Source organism: Poeciliopsis prolifica, unplaced genomic scaffold (assembly GCF_027474105.1).
Source record: "Poeciliopsis prolifica strain line A6 unplaced genomic scaffold, Auburn_PproV2 SCAFFOLD008, whole genome shotgun sequence".
Classification (NCBI taxonomy): domain Eukaryota; kingdom Metazoa; phylum Chordata; class Actinopteri; order Cyprinodontiformes; family Poeciliidae; genus Poeciliopsis; species Poeciliopsis prolifica.
Genome location: NW_026562383.1, coordinates 8,962,521 through 8,974,557, shown reverse-complemented (window position 1 = coordinate 8,974,557; position 12,037 = coordinate 8,962,521). Strand labels below are relative to the sequence as shown.

Below are 12,037 nucleotides of genomic sequence, written 5' to 3'. Positions count from 1 at the left end.
CACCGTGTAGATCACAACAGGAGAATTTTCAGCATTCACAACAATTCATACAAAATATTGTTTCTCAACTTTATTGGACAGCTGTTTGTTGACATGGTCTGAATCAGTATTCTAGTCTTGTGGATGAGCCTAATTGAAAATAAATGACAAAACCCACACTAGAAGATGTTAATGTTTTGATTCCACTGGTTGCCATTTTCTCACACACCATAAATTAGTTTTATGCCAAGGCAATTTTCAAAAAAAATCCCTATTTATCTGTGTAATTATTAGCCTCTGATGGCAAAATTTTAAACCAATCAAGTCTAAATGGGAATGGTTTGCACTGCAGGGTTTAATTTCTATGTGGTCTGAGCTACATCTCTACAGTTATCCAGCATGTTGCCAACAAAAAGCATCAACCTTCATCTTTGTACAACTCCATGTGACTGTAGTAATCCCTTAGAAAACATTCAAGGCCACTACAGTGTGTATCGACTCACTTTAACCATTCAGAACACATTTTTTTTACAACCTTGCATGTCTGAATGGAGAAGCTTACGCAAACTCACTTTCCAGATGGCAGAGGTGTAAGTCGTGTTAGCACAGGTAATGCGATCAGAATAATGTGTTTACATCATCGAGGGCGAAAGAGGATGAGCAGAAGGAGGGGCTGAGCAGCAGAGTAGAAGTATTTTAAGCAGTGAACGTGTAGAGGTGAGAGGTTGTGAAGGAAGGGTTTGGGAGGAAGAAGGGATAATAAGGAAAGGATGCAATGGATGATAAATGATAAGAAAAAGGGGAAAAGACAGAGTCGAGAAGGGAGTCTCCTTGTCAATCAGATTATGAACCAATCATTTGACAGAGAATTGCTTTGACCTGAAACCGTGCAGATCGCATTCGCTCCCACACGTACGTACACATCAACAGATGCACTCGCAGTCATTTCCACACAGCTGTATGGAGATAAATGTGTCTCACTCGCATCCAGTCTGGTGTTAAGTGCACGTATTAAGCCGTATCAGCATTCATGTATGGTCTTCGTTTGGGTGTGTGTGAGTCTGGGTGTAAGTAAGTGAATCAGTAATGAGTGAGTGATGGATGGACGATAATGCACATTTGGCCCCTCTCACGAGCGCTGGGAGAGCTTGAATGTCTGGCCAGGCTCACACATTACTCTCGAAGAATTGTCTCAGATAAGACGGCTTTCTAACTTCTTCACAGTAAACTGTAAGGTACATGTCTCTCTTCCCTGCTCCTTTGTCTTTCCACGTTTACCTTTCACTACATTTATCTACGTCTCTAACTCTTCTCAAAGTCCCCCTTCTGTTTCTCACTCTAGCTGTCTGCTTCTTAGTAATGGAGCTAATTTGTTTAGCTGGCAAAGAGTGTCTGTCCATTAGCACAGAGGCTGTTGGTGCCAAGGGAAATGGTGACAAATCAAGCCAACGTGAGTATCTGATCTGTGCACATTATTGTGAATCTTTTTGAATAAAATGAGAGAAAATAGGCTTTGAAAAGAAAAGCGTCTGCTGTTAGAAAATAATTTAAGTCTAACTCTCAATCAGCATATCTGTAGCGTACATCTACAAAGAGCTCAGCTTTAATGTTTCAAAGAGTTGAAGTGATTTTTGCAGGTTGGAACACTCTTGTCTGTTACTCCACTTTATTGAGTTAAGTTAAAACAGCAGGGAAATTGATGGCTTGGATAATAATATTATGTAGCCCTGTGCGTTTGGAGAAGGGTGACTGAAAGGAGCTCAGAAGCTGAAAGACGCCATGCAGTTCACCCTTCACTGTTAAAATTTCTTTCCAAAGAGTCAATGTCATTACATTTTAAAACCAGAAACCTTAAAAGCAAGAAACATGCTTGACTCACAATTAGCTTTTTTTTTTTCTTTTCCCAAAGCGGAAAGATGATTTTAAAATACATATTTTGACTCAAAAAGAGCCTTTCATGCCGCAACTCATTAAAATCGAAAATCTGCTACAGGATAAGAATTGCCTGTTGCAAACAGCAACTGATTACAGAGAAACTAAAGTTAACAAAATGTAAAATAAGCATTATTTTTACTTTAAAAAGTTTGTTTGATTTCCCTTGTGATAAAAATGTATTACATATACCGTTACCATCAATGCAACAATCATTATTGACTTTGCAGATGTCAAACTCTTTGTCAAACTTTGCATGTTTTCACTGGTATTTTGATGTTTACAGTATCAATGACAATATCATGCCTGTTTTGTGGAATTAGTGTTCCACAAAACATACATGTCATCCTGAAAAACATATTAATTATGAATATTGAAGCAACATCTCGCTGTACGTCAAAACTGTGGGCCAAAATTCTACCAAACTACTTTGGACCCTTGATGAAATTTGCCAAAAAAACATTTGATCCAGTGGATACAGCTTATAAGGAAAATGTATTAAATTATAAGAAAATTGGTGGATAGAGATAAAAGAAAGTTAAAGACTTAAAGAAAAAAAAACACTGACTTGAAAAATCTCACAGAGGAAAAATCCCCCCTATATACAGTTTGTGTAACTATCGTTTTTACAGTTGTGCATTTAAAAGTAAGTCTGACCCCTGATTTATCTTCTACTTGATCCCAGCCACTGCCTCGACACAAAGGACTCACAGAGTGATAGATTTCCTTGCCGGGCATCTCTCCTAACTCTCTCTGCCAACAGACTGACAGGGCTTGGGCATGCTCCAACTCATCCTGATGACTACATTCTTTTTTTTGTAATCCACCCTTTTCTGTCTCCTCTAACACCTTTTAAATGACGTGGCACTGGCTGAAGAACGTGAGAAGATAAGACAAGTGCCCCTACTTGCTTCAATGTCATTACTGTGTTCAAAAAATTATTCTTTGTATGGAACAAACAGTACAGGTAGACTCAGCAGGAGGAATGTTTTCCTCTTGACCTCATTCCACTTAGCACAAACATTTTGTGCCTCTTCCCAGCTGGTAAATCTACATGTTTTCTCATTTTCTCATCATTGGATAATAGGTCAAGTCCAGAGGGAATGTGATACAAGAAGGCAAGGTTGGCTTTCATTGATTGCTAAATCATTTTTTTCTCTTTGAGAAGGGAAGACACTGGCTTCTACTCCATGATAGATGTACGATAAATTTGCTCCCATTGCTGTATATGACAGACAATATCCACGGTGCTCTCAAGTCAGCATTTTGTGAATCTATACCCGGTGCTGGTGGGTTTGCACTTAAGTATACAATCCCAACAATTTAGCAGGTCAATGAGCAGCACTAAAAGAGAAGACGCTTGGAACGGTGTAAATGTCTTCCTCTCTCACCCTTTGTCAATTTGTCTGTCTGCTCTGTTTGTTTGCCTCCCTGTCTACAATGCTGGCTTCAGTCTCAAGGAGAGGCTCCTTCTCTTTCCAGCTCTGCATTTATGTGGGCAGAGCTGGCAGATACCAGCAGATTTTCCTTCCTGAATAGCCTCTTTTTTAAATCTCTTTTTCACTCCCTCTACCCAACATTCTCTTCCTCTTTTCCTGTGTGAAAGACAATCTCCATTGAGGTTTAGGCATCTTTTTTTGTGTTAAAAAGCTCTGATGTTAAGATTGCCACTTTCAGAATTTCTTTAAAGAATTTGGAAGTAAAACAACCAATCCATCCCAGAGTGTAAATATAGAAATATATCTAGGTTTGGGAAGATTGATTGTGTTTTTGCAGACGGGGGTCACGTCTGGCCCTGGTTGGGGGATGCTGAACGGGTTCCTGACTCGCGTATGCAATCGAGACGATGAGACAGACGGGGGCAGGCAGGGCTTTGTGCACCCGCCCTTTCCCACACTCCTTTTCACCTTTTGTTGTGAGGAAAGACCAGGGCTCTCTGACATGACGAATCGCTCTGCCTGCTTAACTGAGTCAACAGCAACTGGAAAATAAGTGAAATTTAAAGATGAATATTAGGGTGTCTTGCAAAAAAAAAATATATATAAATAAATAAATAAATAAATATATATATATATATATATATATATATATATATATATATATATATATATAATATATATATATATATATATATAAATATATATATATATATATATATATATATATATATATATATATATATATATATATATATATATATATATATCCTTGAACTCATCACACTTTTGTCTCTTACAAACACAAACTCTAATGTATTTTGTTGAGATTTTAAGTAATAGGCCAACATAAAGTTGTGAATAATTGTGGAGTGGCAGGAAAGTGATATGTATATATATATTTTACAAATAAATACTGTATATAAAAGCATGAAATGCATTCCCATTAACTCCCTTTACAATGATGCCCATAAATAGAATCCAGCAAAAAGAAGAAACAGACAAGACCACTGACCACCCGCTCAATCAGTAAATATATTCCACCTGTAATAGACATTAGTGAAGTCCAAAGAACACAGCAAACCTGTCAGATATTTAGCTAATAGTAAAGTTCAATGACAGTGTTGGGCTTCTACTGGACAACCCCATCCCATCTTCAAAACATGGTGGTGGAAGCATCATACTGTGGGGAGACACGTCTGCAAATGCTAAGTGATAAAAGACTTGAGACTAGGACAGACTTTCAACTTCCACCAGGACAAGAATCATTAATATGTAATCAAATCTATAGATCAAAGCTTAGCCATGGGTTAGAATCGCCTAGTCAAAGTTCAGACCACATGAGACCGTTTTTCCCTCTGTACAGTCATACACTACACTTAGTGAAAATGAAGAAAAAAAACCACTTTGAAGTGAAAAGGTTAATAGTGTATGAATACTTTTTCCAAGACCTTCCACTTACTTGAAACTGCAATTTTTTGCATTTTTCTCTGCTACACGTCTTGATAGCATCCTGGAGCAGTACACTAAAGGTCTCAACAAGTCAAACTCTAAATCTGCAGATTTCACAGTGGGAGAGTCAGTCGCAGGCTCAAAAACTAACACACATGCTCATATGCACACCCTTGCCTCTGCCTAAATGCCAGTACCAAGCTGTTGCCCATAAAGTGTTTGGGCTGTCACAATAGAGACATTACCACATGAGTGAGTGGCTCTGAATGGGGCTCTGGGTGTGTGTGTATACAGAGTGTTGTGGCTATGGGGGAGCTCATAGCAAGGCAGACGACCCTGTCATCACCTCTGCCCCATGTCAAACCACCGATCGGCATCAATGGTGCATGCATCGGGCGCACACATTTACACAAACGTCTGCCGCACGGCTTGTTGCACCTAAACAAGTTTGTAACCGTCGTTTTTTTTTCCCCCACCAGAATGAGACTCTCTACATTTACACAATAGCATGTGATCAACTTACAAAAGATAAACTGTTTAGATGGTTAGTGAATGGTTGACCCAACCAGGCCAAGCAGGGTGAGGGGTTAGTCTGAAAGGTCAATAGAAAAGAAACTGTGCATTTTCAAAATAATTGAAAGGCTGGGGACACTTCAGCAACAACTGGATATGAATTCCTTCTTGTTAGAGAACGCTGATGCCGCAAAATAAGCATACATGCATAAGGAAACACGTCTGAAATGTTTATCAGGGAGCTATTGCTCAATTCTGTCAGCACTCTGTCACTGTAGATGCATAAAAAAGTCATTATGCACACGCAGACTTTTCAACAAGCCATGCAGAATGCGTGTGTGAGCGTGTGCGAAAAAGGGAGCCATATGGGTTTTAGGGGCCGTGTCACCCACGTCTCTGGAGGAATGCATGACAGCGATGTTTTGTCACCGCGCGGAGAGCAAAGCATCACGGCAGGAGAGGAAGATGAAGAAAAAGAAGCAGAAAGGAGAAAGGCATGAGTTAAAGGGGAGGGAAAAAAAGAAAAAAATATATGTTTTTTTTCTTTCTTCAACATGTGCTTGCTGAGGAAATTAGGTCATCCTAAGTGAAGCAATTGCTGGGAACAAATCATCATCATAATTGGATCCTTAAAAGTGTGTAAAGGTGGCCGTTTTACACGCACAAACACAGTGACCAAAACACACGTCAGCAGCAAAAACACAAAAGACTGGGAGGGGTTAAGATAGGATTTTGGCATAAATCAGAAAATGTTTGACAGGTTTATTGCTCTTTCAGGAGCCCCATTTGGGACAGAAGCATGATAGAAGAACGTTACTCGTGGCAAATATAATTGTGGTCACGATCTTACCATAAATCATGGCATGGATGCATCACATTTGCCTGGTGGCAGCATGAGGGGAAAAGATTCCAATGCATCAGCTGACCTGCGGGATGTCAGTACACATTCTTTCATCCCACCACCTCACCACCCCCAGCTTCCCCCCAGGACATTCACAAGCAAGAAACACGCCAAATTGAATATGAAAGTATACTTTAAATGCATTTGGGTTTTTTTCACCTTAGTCAAATAGGTCAATCTCACTGAGACATAAAATCTAACCTTTTTTACATATCCACTCTCAAAAAAGGGCATGATAAAACATACAAAGTCATTAAAATCCTTCTAGTTATCTTGACCAGGTAGAACTAGAATAAAAAAATATGCAATCAATAAAACATTAAGAGTTTCTTTCACTGACCTTAAGATATGTTTAATATTCTTTACTTAAATTAATCTGCATGATTTCAGGTGATTTATTTCAATTATGCGGAGCATCATAAGAAAATACCACTTTTCCAAATTATGTGCAAACTGAAGGAACGGCTAAAGTAATACAATATTGTGATCAGCAGCTGTTTTATTAATGAACATATCCTATTTTTCTAAAGAAAAAAAAGTATTATCAACATATGTCTTGAAAGATTTGTATTGATTGAAAATGCCTAGATATTTGCTACCAGAAACACATTTTGCATGTGTGTGTCTTTTTTTATAGATATCTGTAATATCGATCAGTAATAAGTAGTAGTAGTTTGATCTGAAGAGCCAATATTACAAAGTCTGTGATATAACAGTTTATGATCCACAGTGTCAAATGCTTTTGACAAATTTTCAAAAAGCGTAGCATGGCATTGGCATCCAAAACTTCTACTAAATCATTTAAACCTTAAAGTAGTCCATAAGTGATTGTTGTAAAGCTGCATCAAAAATGAATCATACCATCATGTTTATTTTGCTACTAAACCTTAGATTTAACCATAGCTGTGTTACATGGTGTGATAAAGATTGCATACCTAACCTCCTAACTTCCGTTTTTCCTCCAACATTTCCCAAGACAACGTCCACTCATTATTTTTTCTCTTTTTAAAAGACAGCTACATTCACTAAGGCATTGCACATGCATGCATGCAGGCTCTTCCAGACATATAACATGGGTTGAATAAATCTCCATAAAGCATCTGCATTCTCTGATACTGCTGGTATCCAGTGGAACAGCATCAACAGCTGGGCAAAGGCGCGGAGAAGAACGAGGCAAGCCAAGCGGTAATTGCCATGAGCCATGTCACTTATCAAAATAATTGACAGCGTTTTTAAAAAATGTGGGAAGGGACTGTTTATCCAGGTGATCCCAACCCAGAGGATTGGTAATGAGAGGTCTGGTTTTGTTACGGTTTGTTCTGCCAGGCTATGTCCTGGTTCTGTGGGTGATTTTATTTTTAGTAAACTGAACACTTTTTGTAAAACAACAACAAATGCTGTAATTTTTGAAGCTATTTTGCTAAATTATTTATTCAATAATTTCACGTAATTTGTCAAAAACATTGCCTTTGAAAAGAAATCATACCGCTTGAGCTTTTTCACATTCTGTCACAATGCACAATTTTCAATTAATAGTTTGTTTGCTTTTTATGGGACAGACCAACAGAGCAGGAAAAAGATTAATAGTTTTCAAAAAAAAAAAAATTGTTGCGTCAATTTGTACTCACAACCCTTAGCTCTGATATTAAACAATAGCTTTTGCACCAGCTCGTGCATAAGAATTTGGTGATTAGATAACCGTCAGTCATGCATTCCTTTATTAAGAGTGATAACACAAAACACACTATTGAAGGAAAGAAAGACATAAAAAGTCCTGTTTTTAGTTTGCTGTGAGTCATGCATAGCAAACACGTGGAAATGTGCTCTGGTCAGGAGATGCCAAAATGTGGCTCTCTGGCAAGATACAAAACATTATGGTTGATAGGACTAAATACGGGACAATTTTGGATGAAAATGTGTTGCTACTAAAGACAATAGATTGGAGCAGAGATTCACCTCCTAGCAAAGCAATCCTAAACATACAATGGGGGCAACAATGGATCATGCTTTCGTTGCAATGACCCAGTCAAATCACATGGCTTACTACAATACAGAGTTTCACCAAATCTTGAAAACTGGTGTTACAGATACCGTCCACCCAGTCTGACTGAGAATGTAAATGGGCAGATAAATATGTCGATGTACAAAACTAAAAGAGATATTATTAAAAATACCTGCTGCTGTAACTGCAGCAGATGTTGGTCTCACGGAAATTTAATTCAGCGGGTTGAATCTGAATGCAACCTGCATCGTTTCCAGATAATTATTTGTAGACGATTTTTCAAACCATTGTTTCCCATCCTATTCACAACCAGACATCACTCCATGTTGGTCTACCACATAAAGTCGCCTCTCCCACCTTTCGGTGTTAGTAGTGCTGATAAATGTGAGCCAAATGGTATTATGTTTTCAAGGGACAATCTTTTGGGGAAATAACTCTTTGGGAGATATTCTGATGTTTGCCTTTTAAATTTCTCTTTTATAAAAGTTCTTATTCCCTTTTATTATTGTTTAATGTTCCTTTTTTTAACTTGCTCTGCTAAGAAATTGTGTAACTTTTCCCTAATTGTTGTTATTTTCATCAACTGTGAAATTTAACTTTAAAACTTGCATGATAATCAAACATTTGTCAGAGTGTAAAACTGTCAAGTCCCCACAGGCCTCTGGATCACACCACAGTCAGACTGATTGACAGGACTTTGCTGATTGTGGACCCTCCTTCCCAGCTTCTACTCCTCTCTCTCCTCTCCTTTTCCTACTCAATCGCAAGGCTGCGCTCAACGACTCGACACCGCCAACAGGGATGCAGCGAGGGCGCAGCGTAGCCTGAAAATGGCACCACCACGCGTCCCGTGGATCTATCCATCCCTTCCCCTGCTGTCCTCCCTTCTCCTCGTTTTCCACGCGTCTCCGCCGAGCACGGCCTTACGGAATTACCCGGAGAATGAAGGTGGGTGTGCGAGCCTTCGGGAAGGAGTTGAGTGGGATGACTTGGGTGTTCGCGCGCCATGTCGGCGGCGGATGGGAAGCCCCTTAATCCCGGCGGTCCCTCTTCCCGGGGAAGGAGAGGAGCGGAGCGCTGCGCGGCGCTGCGCGGCGCGGCGGCACAGACTCCCATTAAGTGCTCGTCTCGGTTATAAATCATGCATTGAGAGAAGCGGGGAGTGTTCGTCACGTTTCTCTTTCCCGAGCATGCTGACATTAAATTTGTATTGTATGTACACTGAGAGACAGCTAGGGATGACTGGAGACATTTCACTTTCTGACACCGAGAAAGATTTTTTTTTTTCCCTCTTCCCCCGACTTAACTTAATCATGATTATTCCAAACAACATTGGTATATCTGCCAAAACATTTCTTAATTATTGATATCTTCATTTTTAAACACAGATAAATGATGATTTTCTTTTTTCTTCTTCTTCTTTTTCTTCCTCTTGCCTCAGTCTGCAAATGAGGAGCAGCAATTACATTAAATTTGTCACACGCTGCTGCTGAGCCTCTCCGGGTTATTGTATTAACATCGATGCTCAGCCTGAAATTAGCCAATACATTTACTCTCTAACTACTCTTGACTGCTTGTTGGAATGAAACATGGGAGCTGGGCTGTCTTCACGAGAACCTGAACTAAATCCAGAAGTTATTTCCCTCTCCCCAAAAAAAACATCTGTCAGTGAAAGTGCTTTTTTTCTTTTTTTTTTTTTTTTTTTTTTTTTTGTGGGTGACTTGATGGAAACTGGAAGAGGCAGTCTGACTGAAGATGATACAGCTGTGAGTTGTCACTCTGTGAATCTTTTCATTTGATATTCTCTGAAATCTCCAGTTACTCTTGATCTGATTGCTCAACAAAGCGCTCCATCCCTGTGATACTTTTTTTTTCTCCACCACACTGAAAACATAAACTCCAGGCTCACTCACTGATAGATGTCACAGTCAAGTGACGCACAGCGGAAGGTGTAATGGGACCTCATGTCTCTGCCTGAGTTAAATGTATAAGATGTTTGTGCATACGTCGTGCTGAACATATGTCATAGAACAAAGACTCAGGAGGATGTGTAGGTACAGAAACACAGGAGGAGTGGTTGAGGAGGATGATACAACACGTGCAGAAGACTCTAAAACACTGCTGAAATATTCATTGAGACTGGCATGTATGATGAAACCAACTGGAAGCCAAAGGAAACTCCTGTTGATTTAGATAACAGCATTAAGCCATGTGGTTGGTCTGTGTAGGCGTGGGCTTATTAAAGGTGACAGGGTTTGAAAATTCCTGTTTCCGAATTGCCCATTTTTTTCTGTCCAAATGTTTAAATGGTTATAGTTTTCTTAGGTTTAATGGAGTGCAGGGTAATGGAGCATGGGTCCTCGAGGCGAAACACGGTGGTGGCAGCATCATGGAATGGAGGAGGCTTTTCCTTTAGCAAAACTAAAAGTGATACAAAAAAGTTCATTCTTCTGGCCAGATATATTAAACACATTCGGAGCATAAATATCTACAACATCTTAACAAAAACTGCATACAAGCATTATGTGATCACTTCTTGTGATTGAGATCATTTGCACCCCCTGATATTTCAGTGATGACTGGAATTCAATATATTGTGTAGGTCTAGTTGCCAAGTTATGAGCATCATGTTTGTTAGGCAGTGGACAGTTGGCTGGCTACTACAACAGGAAGCCCAACTAATTAACAATCTGATATAGGTTCATAGCATTTGGTGTTACTCTGTGAAGACCAGGATGGCCTTAAGGTATAAGTTTCTGCACTTCAGGCACTGAAGAACTAGGGATAAAATAAGTGAATTTTTATTAAAGGGGCAGTATTATATATTTCAAAAATCATGTATGCTGCGTATATCAAATACAACTTAGAAATTTGACGTGTTTAGGCACTCTTGAGGAGTTGCCAGGGGAGATTCAATGGTTTCTCAAACATCCCTGAATGAATCAAAGCAACATTCCAGCTATGCTTTTGATGAGAGAATAACATAATGTGCTAAAGCTAAAAAGGTTGATTTCACATAGTACCACACTTTGAATCACTTTTGTTTAAAGGCTATGTGTCAGTGTTAAATATTATAGATGATCTTGATATGACTAATCATAAATATAGCAATTTATGTCTGCACTTCTGCTTTTCTGTTTCAAATGAAAGTGGTTAGTGCCATACATTTTCCATTAAAGGTTTTATGTGGATGCAATTTGACATTAGTGTTTTTACCCAGGAGTATCATGCGGTGTGAAACCCAGCCCCTGATTTGGGCTGTGCAGGCTTCATGTTCAGAATGACATATTTTGAGGTTGCTAATAGGTTAAAGTTGCTTCACATTTTTTAAACATTTATCAAATGATGCAACCTGGAGTATATGTATCAGTGTTTATCTGTTTGTGGTGTATTTGGTCAGCTCATGAGCTAAATTGCACCTTAAATCCCAGAGCTCGTCTCGTGTTTGCAGAAGTGCTAGTGAAGCGAGCATTCATTTGGTCCAGCGGGAGAATAATTCAATAAAGCACATTTTGGCTTCACCGTCTGGCCTCTCAGTTATTGCTGTGGCCACACCTTTTTACCTTTTACATCTGTGTGTGTGTGTGTGTGTATGTGTCACACTCATTTCTCTCAGTGTTCATTGTTTTCCAGTGAATCCTCCTTTTGAGTTCCTCTACTGACAAAATGGGTTTGTAAGAAATGAGCAAGAAAAACCTACTCCTTTGGACTGAGCTGATAGCAGGCACACTATTAGAAAACTGTAGGGGTTTTAAAAGCTTCCTTTAGTACCAGACATTGATCTGGTCCAAAACTGTTGACATTTACAAGAAAGTTTAAAGC

The 12,037-nt window shown here is 39.2% G+C and overlaps 1 protein-coding gene across 2 annotated transcripts in view; it reads left to right on the top strand.

The window, feature by feature from the left end:
• Positions 1-8,982: 8,982 nt before the first annotated feature.
• Positions 8,983-12,037, top strand: part of epha4b (eph receptor A4b) — a 91,274-nt gene continuing 88,219 nt past the window's right edge. For both annotated transcript variants that reach the window (XM_055032610.1, XM_055032609.1), the window contains exon 1: positions 8,983-9,163. In XM_055032610.1, the coding sequence (XP_054888585.1) occupies positions 9,046-9,163 (118 nt within the window). In that variant the 5' untranslated portion in view covers positions 8,983-9,045. The remainder of the gene's footprint in view (positions 9,164-12,037) is intronic.